We start from the raw sequence: 20,031 nt of genomic DNA on the forward strand, positions 1-20,031 counted from the left end.
CTTGCTCTGAAGGGATGGTCTAGGGTTTAATTTGCTTGGGTGGTGGCTTTCTTTAGCCTCACTCCCAGCGGGGGAAGGGGCGGGGGCTGTACTCTGAGACCACCCCACGCACCCACCCCCAACATTCTTAGTTTAAAAATAGATAGAAATTTGTCTCAATAAAAAAACTCTTCCCTTCTCCCTCCACCCCAATCTTATCCAGGGGGTGCAATTCTAGCTCCCACATTGCAGGGACTAAACATGGGGTACTGTTCACCTCCCTCCCATGTGTGCCATTGCTCAATGGGGGTCCTGCCCCATTGCCTCACAGCAGGAGTATCAGATTAACAATGGCCCTGGGAGATGGAGGAAGACATTGGTTGACACATCACCTGGGTCTGGCCCCCTGTTCCAGGCTCTCCACCAGCATGCAGCCCGGAGAGGAGATGGTGCCCTATGCCACCTGCCCGCCCCCCCCCCCCCCAAAAGAAAGGATTAAAAGAAATAAAATATAGATCCAGCACCCCCCACCCTCTCTTTGGCTGCACTAAGGCGACCCTACCGGTCTGACTTTCATTCCAGCCCCAGAACCTGGCTGAAGGGACCTGCCCTCAGATCTTAAGGGGTGGCGGTGGCAGTACTCACAGGATCTCCCTCCCCTGTAGGGAACAGCTGCCCCTTCTTCTGCAACAGTGGGTACAGTCTTCCATGGGGTGGGGTGGGGCAACCCTGAACTGTCGGTGGCAGAAATGGACCCTAGTCTGACCTGGAAGCCAAGGAGGGTATGTCTCTTAGAACTGCTCCACAGATATGTGCATCCACCCCAGAGACACCTCCTTGCCCTATGGCCCCCACACCTGCCCCACAGAACACCACCCATAATCACCCCAGGGCTGCCCCACTTTCCTGTCAACCCAAAGACCATTCCCACTTTAGCTCCTGGGGGACTTCACATTTCTGTCACACTGAGACAACCCCCTATGACCCCCAGACATACACAGGGCAACCTCCAGGTTTAAATCAAAATGAAAAAAACAAAAACAAGATGAATGAAAAAATGTGTCCACATGGGGGGGGGGGGCAGAATGCCCCCAAAAGAGGCTCATCCCCCCCTAAAAAACCCCAAATGAGATACCCGCCCACATTCTCCCCCACAAGCAACAGAGACAATAAATAGCCCCCCATCCCTGCCCCACAGGCGCTACGAGGGGGGGTTGTGGCGGCGGCCAGGTGGTTTGGGGCGCGGGGGCCGGGTGGGGAGTGCTGAGGAGGAGCCAGAGGAGGACGACGAGGAGCTGCGCCGCGCCTCGGCCCCTGTGCTCGACATCTTGAGCTTGCGGCGCTTGGCTAGGGGGGCGTTCTCCACACTCTTCAGGAAGAAGCCCTCGCGCTTGCCCTTGTTGAAGGCCTGGAGGGCAAGATATTGGGGGTAGGGGACAGGATGAGACCCAGAGATTCACCCGCCAAACTTCTCCCTGACCTGGTCTGTTCCCCCCCTGCCACCACCCCCACCCCATATGGCCTATTTCCCATCCCCACCCAACCTATTCAGACCCTCACCTCTTCCTGCCTGACACTATCCTCCCCCAAAGCCTCAACCCATCCCCACGCCCCTGCCTAAGAGCCAGTCCCAACATGAGGGAGACTCAGCCAGTCCCCTGGCCCCCAACCAAGGCTGCCTCCTCCTCCACCACCACCCTCGCTCTCTCATGGCCATGCGCCAGACCCCCCCTCACCATGAAGGCAGCGTTGACCCCTGAGCGCACGGCGGGCCCTGAGGACTCCAGGATGTCGGGGGTCATGAGCGGGGTGGAGGAGAGGGCACTGCCATCCTGCAGCCACTCGCTGTAGCGCAATGTCGACATCTTCAGCCGCTTGGAAGGGTCCACAGTCAGCAGCCCTGGAGCAGGGGAAGGAGAACACACCCATGGCTTAGTGATGTGGGGGTTGGCATGAGCAGGATGGCACTTCACCAGCCCTTCCCCTGGGGGGAGCAATACCCCAGCCCCACATACTGTGACAGTGATGGCCATATCTGTGACCAGCTGCGATTGCCAGCAGTCCCAATTATGGCACAGCTCTTTCTAAGCAAGCATATTTATTCTAAAGGTGAAAGCATATGACAGTTCCTACCCCCTGCTAAAGGCTTCACAGAGAGCCTGTCTAACCGGGGCCTCAGCAGGCTAAAGTCCTTCCAACCACAGGCGCCGACTCCGTGGGTGCTCCGGGGCTGGAACACCTATGGGGAAAAATTGGTGGGTGCTCTGCACCCACTGGCAGCACCCCGCCCCAGCTCACCTCCACCTCCGCTCCGCCTCCTCCCCTGAGCGCCCCTGAGAAGCGTGTCCTGCTTCTCCTCCTGGCTCCCAGCGCTTGCACCTCAAAACAGCTGTTTTGAGGCGGCAAGTGCTGGGAGGGAAGTAGGGAGGGAGGGGGGAGAAGGGGGAATGTGGCACGCTCAGGGAGGAGGCAGGGATTTGGGGAGGGGTCCAATGGGGCATGGAGGGGGCGGGGTTGGGGTGAGGACTTTGGGAAAGGGGTTAGAATGGGGGCGGGGCAGGGGTGGAGTCAGGGCGGGGCCAGGGGGCGCGAGCACCCACCAGCACCGGGAAAAGTTGGCACCTGTGCTTCCAACCCTTCCCAGGAAGGATTGGGCCCCCCCTCGGACGGAAAGGTCTGCCCACTTGCTGGATCATAAAGCAGCTCCGAGTCCGTTTAAACTCGGGCTATTTATCCAAATGTCTCCTCTTGGTCTGTTGGTCTCTGGAGAATCCCATCTGAACCAATCTTTGCAGCCTCTCCAGGGGGAGGGACCTCTCTGGGGTGAGTGAATTTGCCTAATGACCCCTGCCCCGCCCCCGCTATTCTTTGATCCTGGAGGGCTGTGGTTCCCCCTCCCCCATGGAAGTTACATAATCACTGGCCCACAATGATACAGAAACTTAATACAAAGCTATTACATGAAATTCCCAGATTCACACATGCCACCTCCCCCACCTCTTGGGAAAGGGGTTTCCTAAGCCCCACAGCACCCCTTCCATCTGAGGTGGGGTGAGGGATACACCAGACCCACAGATTCCCACTCCCCCAGCGCTTGGAACAGAGTCCTATATATTGACCCTTTATTTCATGCCACACTCCTCACCTCTGACCAGCTCTTTGGCCTCCTCGGAGACCCCCCTCCAGGCCTCGCCCTCCAGTGAGAACTGCCCCTCCTTGATCTTGTGCATGATCTCAGCCGCATGGGTTAACGCGCCGCCCTCCTGGCTGCTCTGGAAAGGCACCTGTCCGGACAGCATGGTGTACTGGGGGGTGGGGGGAGAGACAGTGGAGTGGGGGTGTTACCAGACAGTCTGGGTGAAGCTGACTCAGGGCAAATATCAGCAAGCTACCCCAAGGGGAGTGATCCCCCAGCCCCTCCAAATCCCCTCCCCCATACTGGGGACCCAGCCCTTCCCCTGGGAAGGGGGTGATCCCACAGCCCCAGACACCGCCAACCCACAAGCATGGCGCAGGGCTGAGCATTTGCTTTTTCCATTCTAATGGCTCAGAGAGGAACCGAGATTGTGGAAGTGGCTGAGACACAGGGACTCCCCAGTAGAGACTTCTGCTTTTAGGCATTTCCCTTCCCCTTGCCCTGGAGTAGCCCCACCAGGCAACACACCCTCACTAACACCCCTCAAGGCCTAACAGCTCTTCAGGATACGGTACTGTTACTTCAGAGTCGGGGTGGGTGTCGGGCTTGGCACTAACGGCCCCGTGCTCGGTGCACCAGCTCTTGGAGTCACGTGACTGCGGCAGAGCGGCAGCTTCTGTTCTAAAAAAATCAGTTTCTAGGCATCATGGTTTGGGGGAAAACCTGGAAAATGTGAGATCCCAGCCTGAGTCTGCGGAGAGCCTGAGCCAATCGCTGGGGGGGAGGGGGAGAGGAGGAGCTCCCTCACTGTAACTGACACAGAGGTGTCTGCCTGAGTCTGCCAAGAGCCTGTGCCCATCACTCAGAGAGAGGGGAGCTGCCCTGGGTGTCCCAATGGGATGTTCAATCCCAGCCTCACTGATCTGGGGGGCCCTGCCAACCCCATGCTGTGGGGCTGTGGGTGTCTCACAGGACCCCCCTCCCCTCCCCAAGCAAAGGAATTCCTCAGAGAAGCCCAGGGGGGCCTGATGCCGTTCCCAGGAGTGGTGGGAGAAGAGGGGGGCCTCCATGTGTGGACAGGATTATAATTGTGGGCGGAGCCAAAGTCGAGCCTTGGGAGCCTATTCTTTGACCCCAGTGGGAGGGGAGGATTAACCCTTTATTTCCTCCTCTCACCTATCCGTGGCCCCACAAAGTCACGGGATCTCCTGGTCAACCTCCTCCTGGCCCTAGCTAAAATGGCCATCTATAAAACCAGAGTGAGGAGGTTGGCCGATGGAGTCTCCTGTGACTGTGGGGCCTATTTCCGATCCTCGGTCCGTTCACGTATCCGGGCAGAGTTCCTCTGGGCGGCGTCCACTGACTCCCTTGACACCTTCGAGGAGCAGTGGGCGCTGTCCGGGGTTCTCTGCTCGGTGTCCCCGTCCGGTTCCCTTCGTTTGACCCTTTGACCGCACTCCTGTCCCTGTTATTTCATTAGTTGTCCCCCGGATTCATTTGGTATCCAGGTCCTGTGGATCCCCCTAGCTAACTTAGTAAGGAGGGCTTTAAACTAGGTTCACCGGGGGAAGGAGACCAAAGCCCTGAGGTAAGTGGGAAAACGGGATACTGGGAGGAAGGACAGGCAGGAACGTCTGTGAGGGGAGGGCTCCTGCCTCATACTGAGAATGAGGGCCATCAGCAGGTTCTCTCAAGTGCTTTTATACGAATGCACAAAGCCTTGGAAACAAGCAGGGAGAACTGGAGGTCCTGGTGATGTCAGGGAATTATGACGTGATTGGAATAACAGAGACTTGGTGGGATAACTCACCAAGTGAGTGGATGACTGGAGTACTGTCATGGATGGTTATAAACTGTTCAGGAAGGACAGGCAGGGCAGAAAAGGTGGGGGAGTAGCACTGTATGTAAGGGAGCAGTATGACTGCTCAGAGCTCCGGTACGGAACTGCAGAAAAACCTGAGTGTCTCTGGATTAAGTTTAGAAGTGTGAGCAACAAGAGTGATGTAGTGGTGGGAGTCTGCTATAGACCACCGGATCAGGGGGATGAGGTGGATGAGGCTTTCTTCCGGCAACTCACAGAAGCTACTAGATCGCACGCCCTGGTTCTCATGGGTGACTTTAATTTTCCTGATATTTGCTGGGAGAGCAATACAGCGGTGCATAGACAATCCACGAAGTTTTTGGAAAGCGTAGGGGACAATTTTCTGGTGCAAGTGCTAGACGAGCCAACTAGGGGGGGAGCTTTTCTTGACCTCCTGCTCACAAACAGGGAAGATTTAGTGGGGGAAGCAAAAGTGGATGGGAATCTGGGAGGCAGTGACCATGAGATGGTCGAGTTCAGGATCCTGACACAGGGAAGAAAGGTAAACAGCAGGATACGGACCCTGGACTTCAGGAAAGCAGACTTTGACTCCCTCAGGGAGCAGATGGGTAAGATCCCCTGGGGGACTAACATGAAGGGGAAAGGAGTCCAGGAGAGCTGGCTGTATTTCAAGGAATCCCTGTTGAGGTTACAGGGACAAACCATTCCGATGAGTCGAAAGAATAGTAAATATGGCAGGCGACCAGCTTGGCTTAATGGTGAAATCCTAGCAGATCTTAAACATAAAAAAAGAAGCTTACAAGAAGTGGAAGGTTGGACATATGACCAGGGAAGAGTATAAAAATATTGCTCGGGCAATGGAATGAAATCAGGAGGGCCAAATCGCACCTGGAGCTGCAGCTAGCAAGAGATGTCAAGAGTAACAAGAAGGGTTTCTTCAGGTATGTTGGCAACAAGAAGAAAGCCAAGGAAAGTGTGGGCCCCTTACTGAATGAGGGAGGCAACCTAGTGACAGAGGATGTGGAAAAAGCTAATGTGCTCAATGCTTTTTTTGCCTCTGTCTTCACTAACAAGGACAGCTCCCAGACTGCTGCGCTGGGCATCGCAACATGGGGAGTAGATGGCCAGCCCTCTGTGGAGAAAGAGGTGGTTAGGGACTATTTAGAAAAGCTGGACGTGCACAAGTCCATGGGGCCGGAAGATTTGCCTCCGAGAGTGCTAAAGGAATTGGCAGATGTGATTGCAGAGCCATTGGCCATTATCTTTGAAAACTCATGGCGAACGGGGGAAGTTCCAGATGACTGGAAAAAGGCTAATGTAGTGCCAATCTTTAAAAAAGGGAAGAAGGAGGATCCTGGGAACTACAGGCTGGTCAGCCTCACCTCAGTCCCCAGAAAAATCATGGAGCAGGTCCTCAAGGAATCAATCCTGAAGCACTTACATGAGAGTAAAGTGATCAGGAAGTCAGCATGGATTCACCAAGGGAAGGTCATGCCTGACTAATCTAATCGCCTTCTATGATGAGATTACTGATTCTGTGGATGAAGGGAAAGCAGTGGATGTATTGTTTCTTGACTTTAGCAAAGCTTTTGACACGGTCTCCCACAGTATTCTTGTCAGCAAGTTAAAGAAGTATGGGCTGGATGAATGTACTGTAAGGTGGGTAGAAAGTTGGCTAGATTGTCGGGCTCAACGGGTAGTGATCAATGGCTCCATGTCTAGTTGGCAGCCGGTGTCAAGTGGAGTGCCCCAGGGGTCGGTCCTGGGGCCGGTTTTGTTCAATATCTTCATAAATGATCTGGAGGATGGTGTGGATTGCACTCTTAGCAAATTTGCGGATGATACTAAACTGGGAGGAGTGGTAGATACGTTGGAGGGCAGAGATAGGATACAGAGGGACCTGGACAAATTGGAGGATTGGGCCAAAAGAAACCTGATGAGGTTCAATAAGGATAAATGCAGGGTCCTGCACTTAGGACGGAAGAACCCAATGCACAGCTACAGACTAGGGACCGAATGGCTACGCAGCAGTTCTGCGGAAAAGGACCTAGGGGTTACAGTGGACGAGAAGCTGGATATGAGTCAGCAGTGTGCCCTTGTTGCTAAGAAGGCCAATGGCATTTTGGGATGTATAAGTAGGGGCATAGCGAGCAGATTGAGGGACGTGATCGTTCCCCTCTATTCAACATTGGTGAGGCCTCATCTGGAGTACTGTGTCCAGTTTTGGGCCCCACACTACAAGAAGGATGTGGATAAATTGGAGAGTCTCCAGCGAAGGGCAACAAAAATGATTAGGGGTCTGGAACACATGACTTATGAGGAGAGGCTGAGGGAACTGGGATTGTTTAGTCTGCAGAAGAGAAGAATGAGGGGGGATTTGATAGCTGCTTTCAACTACCTGAGAGGTGGTTCCAAAGAGGATGGTTCTAGACTATTCTCAGTGGTAGAAGATGACAGGACAAGGAGTAATGGTCTCAAGTTGCAGTGGGGGAGGTTTAGGTTGGATATTAGGAAAAACTTTTTCACTAGGAGGGTGGTGAAACACTGGAATGCGTTACCTAGGGAGGTGGTAGAATCTCCTTCCTTAGAAGTTTTTAAGGTCAGGCTTGACAAAGCCCTGGCTGGGATGATTTAATTGGGGATTGGTCCTGCTTTGAGCAGGGGGTTGGACTAGATGACCTCCTGAGGTCCCTTCCAACCCTGATATTCTATGATTCTATGATTCTCTTAGGCTGGGTGGGGATCCTTTAGCAGTGGACAGGTTTCGCCCGCCCACTTCCTGGATCCCAAAAGGATCTCCCACCCTGACCCTGGAGTCAAACGCCTTTATCCGTCCTCTCCTCTGGAGGGCAGGAAGCCAGACTTGCTCAGGCAGCAGGACATGGAACAAAGCTGTCAGCACTTCCCCTCCTCCCCATAGGACTCCATGGGCAGGCAGGGCAGGAGGAGCGCCACCATGTGGTTACATTGTTCAGTCCTGCTGAAATCATTCACCTCTGGGGTGGAGCGCACAGTGCTTATACAGCAGCAGTGGGAAGACTGGGACCCTTCCAGAGCCCTGGGATCATAATGCTCCCTCCCTGTAGGGATCTGGGGTGCTTTTGTACTCAATGCTGGCCTCCCCCGTATGCGTACCAGGATGACACCGAGGCTCCAGAGGTCGCAGGACTCATCATAGCCCTCGTCAGTGAAGAGTTCGGGAGCGGCATATTGCAGCGTGAAGCAAGGCGTCTGCATGGGCTGTGAGCCCGAGGGGCGCAGGCGGGCAAAGCCGAAGTCAATCACCTTCACTGGGGCACCCTCTGACTCATCAGCATACAGGATGTTCTGGGGAACAGCAGGAGGATGGGGCCTTGAGCTCCTGGGGCAGAGCACCCACCCCCAGGGCCCGTACCCCAAAACCCCAGGATCCCAATCGCCCAGACCCCACACCCCTATTCCCAAATCTCCCAAGCGCCACACCACAAAACCCAAGGCCCTGCACCCCAATTCCATGGTCCTCCAGGCCCTACACCCCAATCCCCCAAGGCCCTGATCCCCCAACATTTTACCCTAGTCATGCACCCAATCTCCTGAGGCCCTGCCTTCCCATTCCCCCCATACCTCAGGTTTGAGGTCCCGGTGCACCACGCCGACATCATGCATGAAGCTGACAGCTGACACCAGGCTGCGCATGATCTGACTGGCCTCTGACTCGCTGAAATGCTGCTTCTTCTTGATGCGGTCAAGGAGCTCACCCCCCCGCAGCAGCTCCATCACCAGGTACGTGTGATACTGCCCGGGGAGAAGGGGGGGGGTGTCACTGAGCAGAGGGGGATCCCGCAACACAGAGACACTGCCCCCACTAAGATGCAGCTGCCTCTGGGGTGGGGTACAGGGGCTAGTTTCACAAGGATCCCTCGCCCAGCACTGAGATGCAGCCACCTCTAGGGTGGGGCATGGGGGCTGTTGATGCCCAGGGAAGAAGGGGAGTGCTAGTCCCAGGGAGTGCTGACGGGGAAGGGGGTACCTGGTCGTGATGAACCTCGTGTAGTTTGACGATGTTGGGGTGAGACTCACACAGCTGCAAAGCCATCACCTCCCTCTGGGTGTTCACCTCCATCCTGGGGGCAGCAGGGAGGGAGACGTTAGCTGAGGCTCCGGAGAACTGCACTGCAGGATGCGGGAATGGAAGGACCCGGGGGAGGTAGTTGTGGGGAAAGGGGACAGCAAGGGGGTGGGAGGAGTGTTCGGGGAAGGGAGATGATGGGGGGTGGGGAAGGCAGCAGGGAAGGGTGAGGGGGGTGTCTGGTGGCTGAAGGGGGGAATCTGGAGGTGTTGGGAGGGTCCCATAAAGGGTGATGGAGGACAATGGAGAGCCTGGGGGGTCAGCGATGGTGGGGGCAAAGTCCGGAGTGAGGGGTGAGTCTGAGGAGGCATCTCGAGAGTTGTTATAGGAGCAGGAGTGAGGGTGTTCCCATGGGAGTGGGGGGGTTGGTTGCCATAGCAGCTGGAGCATGGGGGGGTTGCTGGGGGAGCACCCCCACCTCTTGCTGATGATCTTGACTGCGAACTCGGTGCCACCCTGGTGCTGCTGGCATCGGCGACACACCGAGAAGCTCCCCTCGCCCAGGGCTGCCTCCTTCAGGTCCAGGTCATAGAGCTGGAAGAACGGAGAGTCCTGGGGAAGAAAGTGGGGAGCATCAGCGGTGCCCACTGCTGCAGAGGGATCCCCCCTTCTCCCCACAGGGACCCTGATGAGGAATCCTGCTCCCGCTAAGGCCCCTCCCTCACCAATTACCCAGCAGCCCCTGCCACTCCCGTCAAGCCCCAGTCACTCAGGGGCCTCCCCTACCTTCATCATGGCACTGCGTGCCACGGCAGCACTGCCCGGGCGCTCCCCACTCAGCGCCAGCTCCAGCACATCCGTGGTGATGGCATTGTGGTTGAACAGGATGGAAGGAGCGATGAAGGAGTAGCCCTGAAAGAAGGTGGGAGGGAGAGACAAGACTGGGGCGGTGGCAGGGAGCCTGCAGACATCTCCATGGCTACAGCACCCAAAGGAGACCCCCCCCAGCCCCTCGTGGGTCTGGTGGGTGCAGGAGATTCCACACACACACACCAGAGAGCACCCCCACTCTTGTCAGTGAGAGCAGGGGATTCAGGAACCAGTGCCCTCTGCCAGGGCACAGAGCTCAGCGGCCACACGCATGAAGCTGGCAGGGGAAGGGGATAGCAGGGCAGGGGTCTCACCTGGAAGACCTGGTCCAGGTTGGGGGGTGGTGATGGGTGAGCATACGAGAGGGCGGATGTTGGGGGAACATCAGCGAGGGACTCACCTGGAAGACGTGGTCCAGGTTTGGGAGGGGGGGTGCTGATGGGTGAGCAAATGAGAGGGTGGGTGTTGGGGAAACCTCAGCGGGGGGCTCATCTGAAAACGTGGTCCAGGTTGGGGGGGGGCCCTCCCATGGACAAGTACACCCGAAGCGGGGGGGTTGGGGGAACCTGGGAAGAGTCAGTCCAGGATGGGAGGGTTCCAGCAGGCGAGCGCACAGGAAGCTGGGGGACCCCAGCAGGGGGCATGTGTCTCTCACCTGGAAGACGCGGTCCAGGTTGGGTGGGGTCCCGGCGGGCGAGTACACGGGCTCCAGGCGGGTGAACTCCTCGGCAAAGTTGCGCACGTCCAGCTCGCTGCGGACGATGGGTTTGAACGGAGCCTTCACCCGCCGCGCGGCCAATTCCACCCAGTCCAGGCCCTAGGGGAACATGAGGGTCAGCGTGAGGGGGAGGTGAGTGGGGAAAGGGGTCTAATGCGGGGGAGGGTCCAGCACAGGGCCAGAGCCTAGCTGGGAGGGGGGGCGCACTGGGTCTCACTCCAAGACCACCTCTAGGATGTGGGGCGCTAGCCATGTCCACGGGGAGCTGTGTGTGTGGCTGGTGGGGAGCTGCATGTTGTGGGTGGGGAGACCTGCCAGGGGGGACTGGAGGGCACCATGGCTGGGGGTGCACACGAGGCTCTTTCCCAGGTGTGCAAGGGCTGTGTGGGGATCCCTGGCCGACGTAAGCGATGGGGGGGGGGACGTGGTCAGGGGGCCCTGGTGACAGGGGCAGTAGGTGAGGGGGCTCTACGTAGGGCCTCTCCTGGGGCAAGGGGGTAAACGTGAGGGGGTCCCTGCCCGGGGTGTAGGAGCTGTGGGGAGGAGGCCAGGATCCCTACCCGAGGGGGCTGCACTTGGGGGACCCTGCTGGGAAAGGGGGTTGTGCCCAGGTGGTGGGAGCCCTGCTGAGGGTCTCGAGCCACATGTGAGTGGGCTGTGGTCAGGGTGAGGGTGTCCCTCTCCCCCCTCACCTTGAAAAAGGGGTGCTCCTTGATGTCCTGGGCCCCACTGGGCCCCGAGCCCAGGCGTTTCTTGGGGTCCTTGCACAGCAGCTTCTGCAGCAGGTCGCGTGCCACGGGGCCAATGACAGTTGGGAACGGGGGCTGGCACTTGAGGATGCGTCTGTGGCACAGACAGCTCCGTTACCCAGCAGCCCCTGCCAAGCCCCCTCCCTGCCCCCCATTACCCGGCCGCCCCTGCCAAGCCCCCTTCCCCACCTCCCATTACCCAGCAGCCCCTGCCAATCCCCGCTCCCCACCTCCCATTACCCAGCAGCCCCTGCCAAGCCCCCTCTACCCCCCATTTCCCAGCCGCCCCACCAATCCCTGCTCCCCGCCCCCCGTTACCCCTGTCAATCCCCCCTCCCCATCCCCCGTTACCCAGCCAACACCCTCCCTGCCCCCCGTTACCCAGCCGCCCCTGCCAATCCCCCCTCCCCATCCCGTTACCCAGCGAACGCCCTCCCTGCCCCGTTACCCGGCAGCCCCTGCCAATCCCCCCGTTACCCAGCTGCCCCTGCCAATCCCCCTTCCTGCCCCCCGTTACCCAGCCAACGCCCTCCCTGCCCCCTGTTACCCAGCTGCCCCTGCCAATCCCTGCTCCCCACCCCCCATTACCCAGCAGCCCCTGCCAATCCGCCCTCCCCATCCCCCATTACCCAGCCAACACCCTCCCTGCCCCATTACCTGGCAGCCCCTGCCAATCCCCCCATTACCCAGATGCCCCTGCCAATCCCCCTCCCTGCCCCCCGTTACCAAGCAGCCCCTGCCAATCCCCCCTACCCACGCCCCATTACCCAGCAGCCTCTCCAAACCCCCCTCCACATTATCCCCCTGACTCCTGACAATCCCCCTCCCTGCACCCCATTACCCAGCAGCCCCCTCACCTGGACACCTCGGCCTGCGTGTTCTTCTCCCCCTCCAGTGTAAAGGGCGAGGCCCCCGTCAGCAGCTCAAACATGAGGATCCCCAGGCTCCACCAGTCAACAGACTGTGGGGGAGAGGGGTGGTGATGAGCCAGGAACCCCCCAAGACTGACCCCACCTCCCACTGCTGGGGAGGGGGCAGTGAACCTGGAATGACACCCTCCCCCAAGTAGACAGCCCCCCCCCAACCCTCCTGACACTGCTGCTGGGGTGGGAGTGACAGGCTGATACACCCTGCCAGCCAGCCACCCATTTGCCTGCCAAACCCAGCTCTCCCGCTGCTCAATTCACCCCCCTCCTGCTCCCTCACTGCTCTTTGCCACTCCCTCCAACCTTACTGTACCCCCCCCAGCCATGCCTTTCCTCCCACTCCCCTCATCTTGCCATGCCCCTCACTTCTCCCACCCCCTTCTCCCACATCACTATGCCCCCTATGGAACCCCTGGCTCCCTCGTCATGCCCCTCTCCCCCACCATGCCCTCCCATTCATTACGCCCTTCCCCCAACCCCCCCCCCAACTCACCTTGCCATGCCCTGACTTGCTGCGGATGATCTCGGGGGCCATGTACTCGATGGTGCCACAGAAGGAGAAGGTGCGATCTTTCTGTGGGAGAGGGGTGAGAAGAATGTGGGGGCTCAGTGCCAAGGTCCCCGCTATGGAGCCCCCACAAGGAAGAGAGGCTGCCAAACACCAGTGACCGGTGGAGGGGGCAGAGCAAAGAGACACCCCCTTGGGAAGCAAAGAGACTCTCTGTTCCCTGCTTTTCATCAGAAAGATGGGGGAGGGGCACAGAGTGAAGGCAGAGAGATCCCTGTGGGGAGGGGCAAATTTCTGGAGGCAGAATGGGGGGGCTCTCTAGGGGAAGGATATTGGGGGATTCCCAGTGGGCAGGGTGAGGGGATGGGGGAGGAGTCCCCAGGGGCAGGATATTGAGGTCCCCAGGGGAGGCTATGGGGGGGATCATCGGGGGCAGGGTGTGGGTGTCTGACCTCCTCGGTGAGGAACTCCTTGCTGAGGCCGAAGTCAGTGAGCACCACGTGCCCTTCGCTGTCCAGCAGGATGTTCTCCAGCTTCACATCCCGGTAGATGATGCCCAGCTGCAGATGAGCACAGGCTCAGAACAGGCATTCCCCAAAGTCTGCATCCCCCACATCCAACCGCAACATGGCTCCTCAGTGCCCCTCCAACCTGGAGTGCCATCCTCCAAGAACGCCTACAGGACAGCACACCCATAGTCCCCATGGCATGGCCCAAGAGCCCCCCAGGAACTCCTACAGGACAGAACCCCCATAGCCCCCATGGCACCGAGAGGCCCCAGGAACCCCTACAGGAGAGCACCCCCATAGACCCTGTGGCATGGACGGAGAGCCCCCCAGGAACCCCTGCAGGACAGCAACCTCATAGAACCTATGTCACGGCTCGAGAGCCCCCCAGAGACCCCTAACAGGACAGAACCCCCATGGCACCAAGAGGGCCCCAGGAACCCCTACAGGACAGCACCCCCATAGCCCCTGCGGCATGGCCCAAGAGCCCCCCAGGAACCCCTACAGGACAGAAACCCCATAGCCCCTGTGGCACGGCCCGACAATCCCCCAGGAACCCCGACAGGACAGGACCGCCATAGCCCCTGCAGCACGGCCCGAGAGCCCCCCAGGAACCCCTACAGCACAGCACCCACATAGCACCTGCAGCATGGTCCAAGAGCCCCCTAGGAACTCCCTACAGGACAACACTCACATAGCCCATGCGCACAGACCAAGAGCCTCCAAGGAACTCTGTACAGGACAGCACCCCCCGTATTCCCTGTGGCATGGCCCCTCAGAGCCCCTCCATAGCAGAACAGTCTACCTGGTCTCTGGAGTATCCTCTCCAGATATTTCCCATCCTCCCAGAACATGCACCCCCTGGAAAGTGGATGCCCCTTCTGCTCCCTCCTGTCCCATCCCCTAGGCATATCCCCCCACCTTGTGCAGATGCTCCAGTGCCAGCACGATCTCCCCGGCATAGATCCGCACCTCCTCCTCCGTGAAATGGTCGCGCTGGTACAGATGGGTGAAGAGCTCCCCCCCACTCACGTAGTCTGCAGGGCCGGGGGGTGGGGGAGGACAGGGAGTGAGAACCCAGCACCCACAGCCAGTCCCCTCCCCGGCCCCTCTCAGTTTGGTCTGGATTCCCTCACACCCCATGGCACGGGAGGGTGCCGTATGCCTCCCCTATCACTCCACCCTCACTGCCTCTCCCCCAGGAAAACTTGGGGAGGTGGTGGGGTTAAAAGGGAAATTTTCCCCAAAAGCCTGTGTCTGGCAGAAATTTTTGATTTTTTATCAAAAAAACAAATGATGCACCATACATCTCCCATGATGCACCATAGTCCTGGCCCTCTCCCCCCAGCAGTGGTAGTGTCATGAGCCCCTGGTTGTGGTGCATCCTGGGAGATGTTGTTTGGGTGCCTCACATGCTCATTCTCCGCTGTACACCAAGTTCCCTGGTTGAACCACATCTCCCACAATGCACCACAGCCTCCCCTTGCTGAGTGGCTTGAGCTCCTCATGGGAGCTGTAGGTCAGCTGCCTCATACACCCCATTCTCCTCTATAGGCTAAGCTCCCTGGACAGACTACATCTCCCATAATGCATCATAGTTTCCCCCTATTTGGAGACACTAAGTGGTGTGTCAGAAGCCCATGGCTTGGTGCACCATGGGAGATGTAGTCCAACCAGGCTGCACTGTACATAAAGGATAGGAGTGCGAGGTATCTGAACTACAACTCCCATCAGACATGGCAGCAGTACTTCTCTATCATAATAGTTCCGTTTTTTAATTCCTGCTGAAAAACTTGAAAATTTTCCCCTGGAAAAGTTAGGCAAAAACCATTTCCCCCTCTGTTTTCATCGAATATTGCTGTGGAAAACAACACTGGTCTTTCTCCAGCTCCACCTACTGCCCCACCCTAGAGCCTCCCTGCTCCCCCACATGCTGGGTCCCATTGTCCTACCCTCCCCATTCCTTTGGATCCACTCTGCACCCTGGCATCTGCCACATCCCATCCCCTGGGTCCCAGCATCCCACCCTCCCCTGCCCCCTCCCAGGGGTCCCCCATACCCAGGATGAGGTGCAGCTTGGAGCCAGTCTGGAAGGCATAGTGCAGGGTCACTAGGAAGGGCGATGCCCGCACATGCTCCAGCACGGCCCGCTCAGTGCGTGTGTGCTCCGTGGTCTTGGCCTTCTGCACAATGGCAGCCTTGCGCAGCACTTTCATGGCATACAGCTTCCCCATATCGTGGCCTGTCATCTTGCGCACCAGGAACACTTTTCCGTAGGCTGGGGGATACAAAGGGCCATCAGAGGATCTTCCTGTAGGCTGGGAGCCCAGAGGGGGACATCAGGAGGATCCCAGGAGACTGGGGAGACGATGGGACCCAGGAAGTGGGGATGGGAGCAGCAGACTCAGGGAAGCAGGGGACCTTCCTACAGGCTGGGGGGAAAGGGGATTGATGGGCAGGGCGCCATCCCATTGGGAGGAGGAATGGGGTCACAGCCCCCCAGTGCACCTCCAGTGCCCCTCTCCATGGCACAGCCCCCCAGTGTCCCCCACTCACCTCCAGTTCCCAGCACCTTGAGCAGTTCAAAGTTCTCCATGCCAACCTTCTCTTCATGGCCAGTCAGGTTTGCTGCCACAGAGACAAGATTATGTGGATGGGGGGTCAAAGCCAGCCTGGGGCCCCGTGCCACCCTTCCCCACCTGCTCACCACAAACGTTGCCCTTCACCTCCTCCCACACTATCCCAGCCCACAGGTCCACACACCTCACTCCCTCATCCCATGCCGCAGGCCCATACTCCCTGCCTTGTCTTCTCACCTCATCCCAAACCCCCACCTATGCCCACACCCAGCTCAGGCCCATCCCCCACTAAATGTCCCAGCCTTACCCCCGCATCCTGCTGCACCTCAGCCCCCACCCTCTGCCTCAGCCTCTCCCCCAGGGATGGGTGGGGTCAGGGTGCAGTGAGGAGGAGCCCCCGTTTCCTGCTGGTGACTCACAGCAGGCTTTGGTGCCAAGGGGCTGGGCCGGCCTGGGCCCAGGCCCAGCAACTCCCATCCCCACAGACACCCTGGGACCAAGCCAGGGTGGGGTGAATTGGGGGGATCACCCCTCCATTTCCAGGTGGAGACACTGACTCATCCCCCCACATCCCTGTGGTGCTGCCTAGTGGGAATCCTGGATGCCACTTTCCTCTGCCCCAAAGAGGGTTCCCAGGATCGAGGGGGCATCTAGGTCTGGTGGCAAATGTGGAGGGCAGGGGTATGAAGTGCCCAGAGAGACATCACCTTCCACCCATAGGGATGGCAAGGTGAGGGGCACCCCACAACCTCCTGTGAAGGGGGACACATAGAGTTCAGGGTGCAGTGGGGAAACAGGAAGCCTGCAGCTGGGAGGAGCTTGGGATGAGATCACCTGCTTAACAACACCCCGCCAACTCTGGCCAGATCTCCCTACATCCCCCCACCATACCTGTCCCCCTCCCCCAGGTTCCCCACAGGGCTGCGGGTGTACTACCCTGCCCCTCCAAGTTCCTGGCAGCTAGAAGGAGGCTTCTGCTCCTTCCCCTCAACCCCTCACATGTCCTGGGAGGTCCCAATCCGCCCATGTGAGCCTACTCAGCTGGCACTGAGTGGCAGGTACCAGGATGGCCACCTGGCACCACCACTCTCGCTCTCTCCTCCATTGCAAAGGCTCCAGGACTCCGGATGGGAGGCTGCCCGAGCCCAGAATGGTGAGTGCCCCCTGTCCATCCCCCACCCACTCGGGACAGGGGCTTCCCATGGGTTTAAACAAGCATCACCCGGGGGCTGCCATGCAAGAGACCCTAGCGCCCAGGCAGGCAGTGTGACCTTTCTTGCAGCAGGACCCAGCTCGGGGCAGGTTAGGCATGAGTCTGGCACCAGTGGTGGATGAGAGCCCAGTGCCCAGCTTTGGGTGGGTGAGGCAGCCTGCCCTCGATGCAGCCCCTACCCCATTGCCTGTGTCACACACACCCCGGCTAGCATCCATCCCCCAAGCAGGCCCTATCCCTCTGTCCATGTCTCACACACACCCAGGTAGCACCCGGCCTTATTGCCCATGTCCCTGGCCACCCCCACGGCCCCAGCAGGCTGTGTCTCATACGCCTCCAGCTCGTGAGCCCTCCAAGCTGCCAGTCCCTGGGGAAGGGGGGTGCAATGACTAATCCCCACCCCCGCTCCCCTGTTGCTGCTGCCCACCCACGGGGCTGAGCCTGCACTGATGGGGGGTGTGATAGGTCTGTAGGGAGAAGAGGGGCAGGGCCACCTCCCCATGGCTCTGCACTTCTTCTCCCTGAATAGCCACCCTACCCCTAACAACTGCCACCAGGGGCCCTGCACCCCCAAAGGTCCCAGGGGACATGCACAGTTCAAACCAATGGCCCCCTGCGCCCCTGAACTGCACTCACCACCCCCTCCTTCTCCCTGCACCCCAACACTGCACTCTCCTCCATGCACCCCGCCACCCCCTCTTTCTCCCTGTACTCTAGCACTGAACCTGACTCTCTGCACGTCTGGACTGCACCCCCCCTTCTCCCTGCACCCCGGCACCGCACCCGCCACCCCCGCCTTCTCCCTGCACCCGCCACATTGCACCCGCCACCGCCTCCTTCTCCCTGCACCCCGGCACTGCACCCGCCACCGCCTCCTTCTCCCTGCACCCCGGCACTGCACCCGACTCCCTGCACCCCGGCACTGCACCCGCCACCCCCGCCTTCTCCCTGCACCCCGGCACTGCACCCGACTCCCTGCACCCCGGAACTGCACCCGCCACCCCCGCCTTCTCCCTGCACCCCGGCACTGCAGCACACCCCCCCCCCCATCCTCCGCTGCTCCCGGGACCTGCCCTCCTTCCCCCGAGACCAGGAACGGCCCCTAACCTGCGCACCAAGCCCTCCAGGCCCCCTGCACCCCGACACGGTGCCCCCCTCCCCGCCCGCTCCCCGCCCAGTACCGTCCGTGAGCGGCAGCTCCACCGTCTCCTCCTCTGCCCCGTCCCCCATGGCCGCGCCGGGCCGGGATCTGCTCGGCTCGGCTCGGTTACATGGCCCAGGCCCGGCGCTTCCTGGTGCCGCCGCCGCCTCCGGGCCTGACTCAGGCGGCAGGAATGTGACAGCGAGCGGGGAGCTGAGCGCAGGGACCGCCCCGGGGAGGGACCGACAGACCCCCCGCGCCTCCGGGGGCCCACGGTCCCGCACCCCCGCCAGGGAAGGAACAGACGGACCCCCCCCGCACGCCACAGGACCCCCACCCCAGGATCCACACCCCCCGGGGACCCCCAGATCCCCATAAGGAACCCCTCTGATCCTGCCCCAGGGAGGGACCGACAGACCCCCTTCACCCCCCATAGTGATCCCGCATCCCCTCCCCGGGGAGCGACCAATAGACGACCCCCCCCTCAGGTCCCTCACCCCAGACAAATCACCCCACAGGTGACCCAGTGATAACGCCCCACCCCTCCTGCCACCCAGACCCTGGGTAGGGACCGGACACACCCGTCCACAGGGGACCCCCTGCACCGCCATAGGGAACCCCCAGATCCTGTACTCCTTTGGACCCCCCTGCATCCCATAGGGAACCCCCATGGATCCTGCCCCACCCCAGGAAAGGACTGACAGGCCCCTCTATGCCGCCCAACTCTGGGGAGGGACAGACCGACTCCACACTTGCTGTGGACCTCCCAACCCCCATAGGGAACCCCTTGGTTCCCATACCCCCTGCCCCAGGAAGGTAGAGAGAGACCTCCCCATACACTTCCCTGAGGACATGCTCCCTGCACACCCCCCCCAGGAAATCCCCTAGGATCCCACACCCCCTGTCCTGGGGAGGGACCAACTGACCCCCCACACTCCCTATAGGGAACCCCCCAAGATCCTGCACCCCCAGCCCTGGGGAGGGACCGACAGATCCCCCCGCACCCTCCATAGGGAATCCCCCAAGATCCCAAATCCCTTGACCAAGGGCAGAACCAACAGACCCCCCCCAAGGTCCACACACACCTTCCTGAGGACCCTCCTGCACCCCCCTCCCATGGACAAACCTGAAAAGGGTAGGATCCCAATGTGAGCTCCCCCGCAAACTTGGATTCCCCCACCTGCCTGCCCCATAGAGGGATTCGGTTGGGGGTGGAGGTGTGGAACAGAGCGGGGCGGGGGGGGGTGGAGCTGGTGGAGGGATGCAGTGGGGAGGCAGGGGAGGTGGTGCAGAGTGGGGGGGTGTAGTGGGAAAGAGGTACAGAGTGGGGGGTGTAGTGGGGAGGTGATGCAGAGCAGGTTGGGGTGCAGTGGGGAGGTGGGGGAGGTGGTGCAGAGCAGGGGATGCAGTCAGGAGGTGGTGCAGAGTGGGGGGTGCAGTGCGGAGGTCGGGGGGTAGTGCAGAGCAGCGGGTACAGAGCTGGTGAGGGAGGTGGTGCAGAGCAGGGGATGTAGTGCGAAGGAAGGGGAGGTAGTGCAGAGTGGGAGGTGCAGAGCTGGTGGGGGGGATGTAGTGCAGAAGGGGGGTCAGTTGGGAGGTGGAGGATGCAGTTGGGAGGTGGGGGAGGTGGTGCAGAGCTTGAAGTGCAGAGGGGAGGTGGGGAACATGGTGCAAGGCAGGGGGTGCAGTGGGGAGGTGGTGCAGAGGGGAGGTGGTGCAGAGCAGGGTGTGCAGTGGAGAGGAGGGAGGATGCAGTGGGGAGGTGGTGCAGAGTAGGGGTGGAGTGGGGAGCTGGGAGGATGCAGTGGGGAGGTGGTGCAGAGCAGGGGGTGCAGT

The 20,031-nt window shown here is 59.8% G+C and overlaps 1 protein-coding gene across 1 annotated transcript; it reads right to left on the bottom strand.

Moving 5' to 3' along the window:
• Positions 1 to 1,165: 1,165 nt before the first annotated feature.
• Positions 1,166 to 18,410, bottom strand: RPS6KA4 (ribosomal protein S6 kinase A4). Its single transcript, XM_074957860.1, has 17 exons — positions 18,236 to 18,410; positions 15,819 to 15,890; positions 15,322 to 15,540; positions 14,184 to 14,299; positions 13,209 to 13,316; positions 12,742 to 12,822; positions 12,180 to 12,283; positions 11,266 to 11,416; positions 10,511 to 10,672; positions 9,772 to 9,897; positions 9,464 to 9,597; positions 8,947 to 9,040; positions 8,541 to 8,711; positions 8,073 to 8,264; positions 3,125 to 3,284; positions 1,716 to 1,879; positions 1,166 to 1,387 (listed from the first exon to the last, which is right to left on the bottom strand). The coding sequence occupies exons 1-17, from the start codon at positions 18,282 to 18,284 to the stop codon at positions 1,181 to 1,183; spliced, it is 2,310 nt and encodes a 769-aa protein (XP_074813961.1). The 5' UTR covers positions 18,285 to 18,410; the 3' UTR covers positions 1,166 to 1,180.
• Positions 18,411 to 20,031: the final 1,621 nt, after the last annotated feature.

This window comes from Natator depressus, chromosome 7 (assembly GCF_965152275.1).
Source record: "Natator depressus isolate rNatDep1 chromosome 7, rNatDep2.hap1, whole genome shotgun sequence".
In the NCBI taxonomy this organism is placed as follows: Eukaryota; Metazoa; Chordata; order Testudines; family Cheloniidae; genus Natator; species Natator depressus.

What these genes read in the sequence shown, in the direction of transcription:
- RPS6KA4 (XM_074957860.1), bottom strand. Translation starts at nt 18,284, where the DNA reads ATGGGGGACGGGGCAGAGGAGGAGACGGTGGAGCTGCCGCTCACGGAC. An exon ending in GGAGCTGCCGCTCACGGACG is followed by an intron (nt 15,891 to 18,235) that starts GTACTGGGCGGG and finishes TCTCTGTGGCAG; the next exon opens with CAAACCTGACTGGCCATGAA. An exon ending in ACCTGGACCGCGTCTTCCAG is followed by an intron (nt 9,898 to 10,510) that starts GTGAGAGACACA and finishes ACCTTCTTTCAG; the next exon opens with GGCTACTCCTTCATCGCTCC.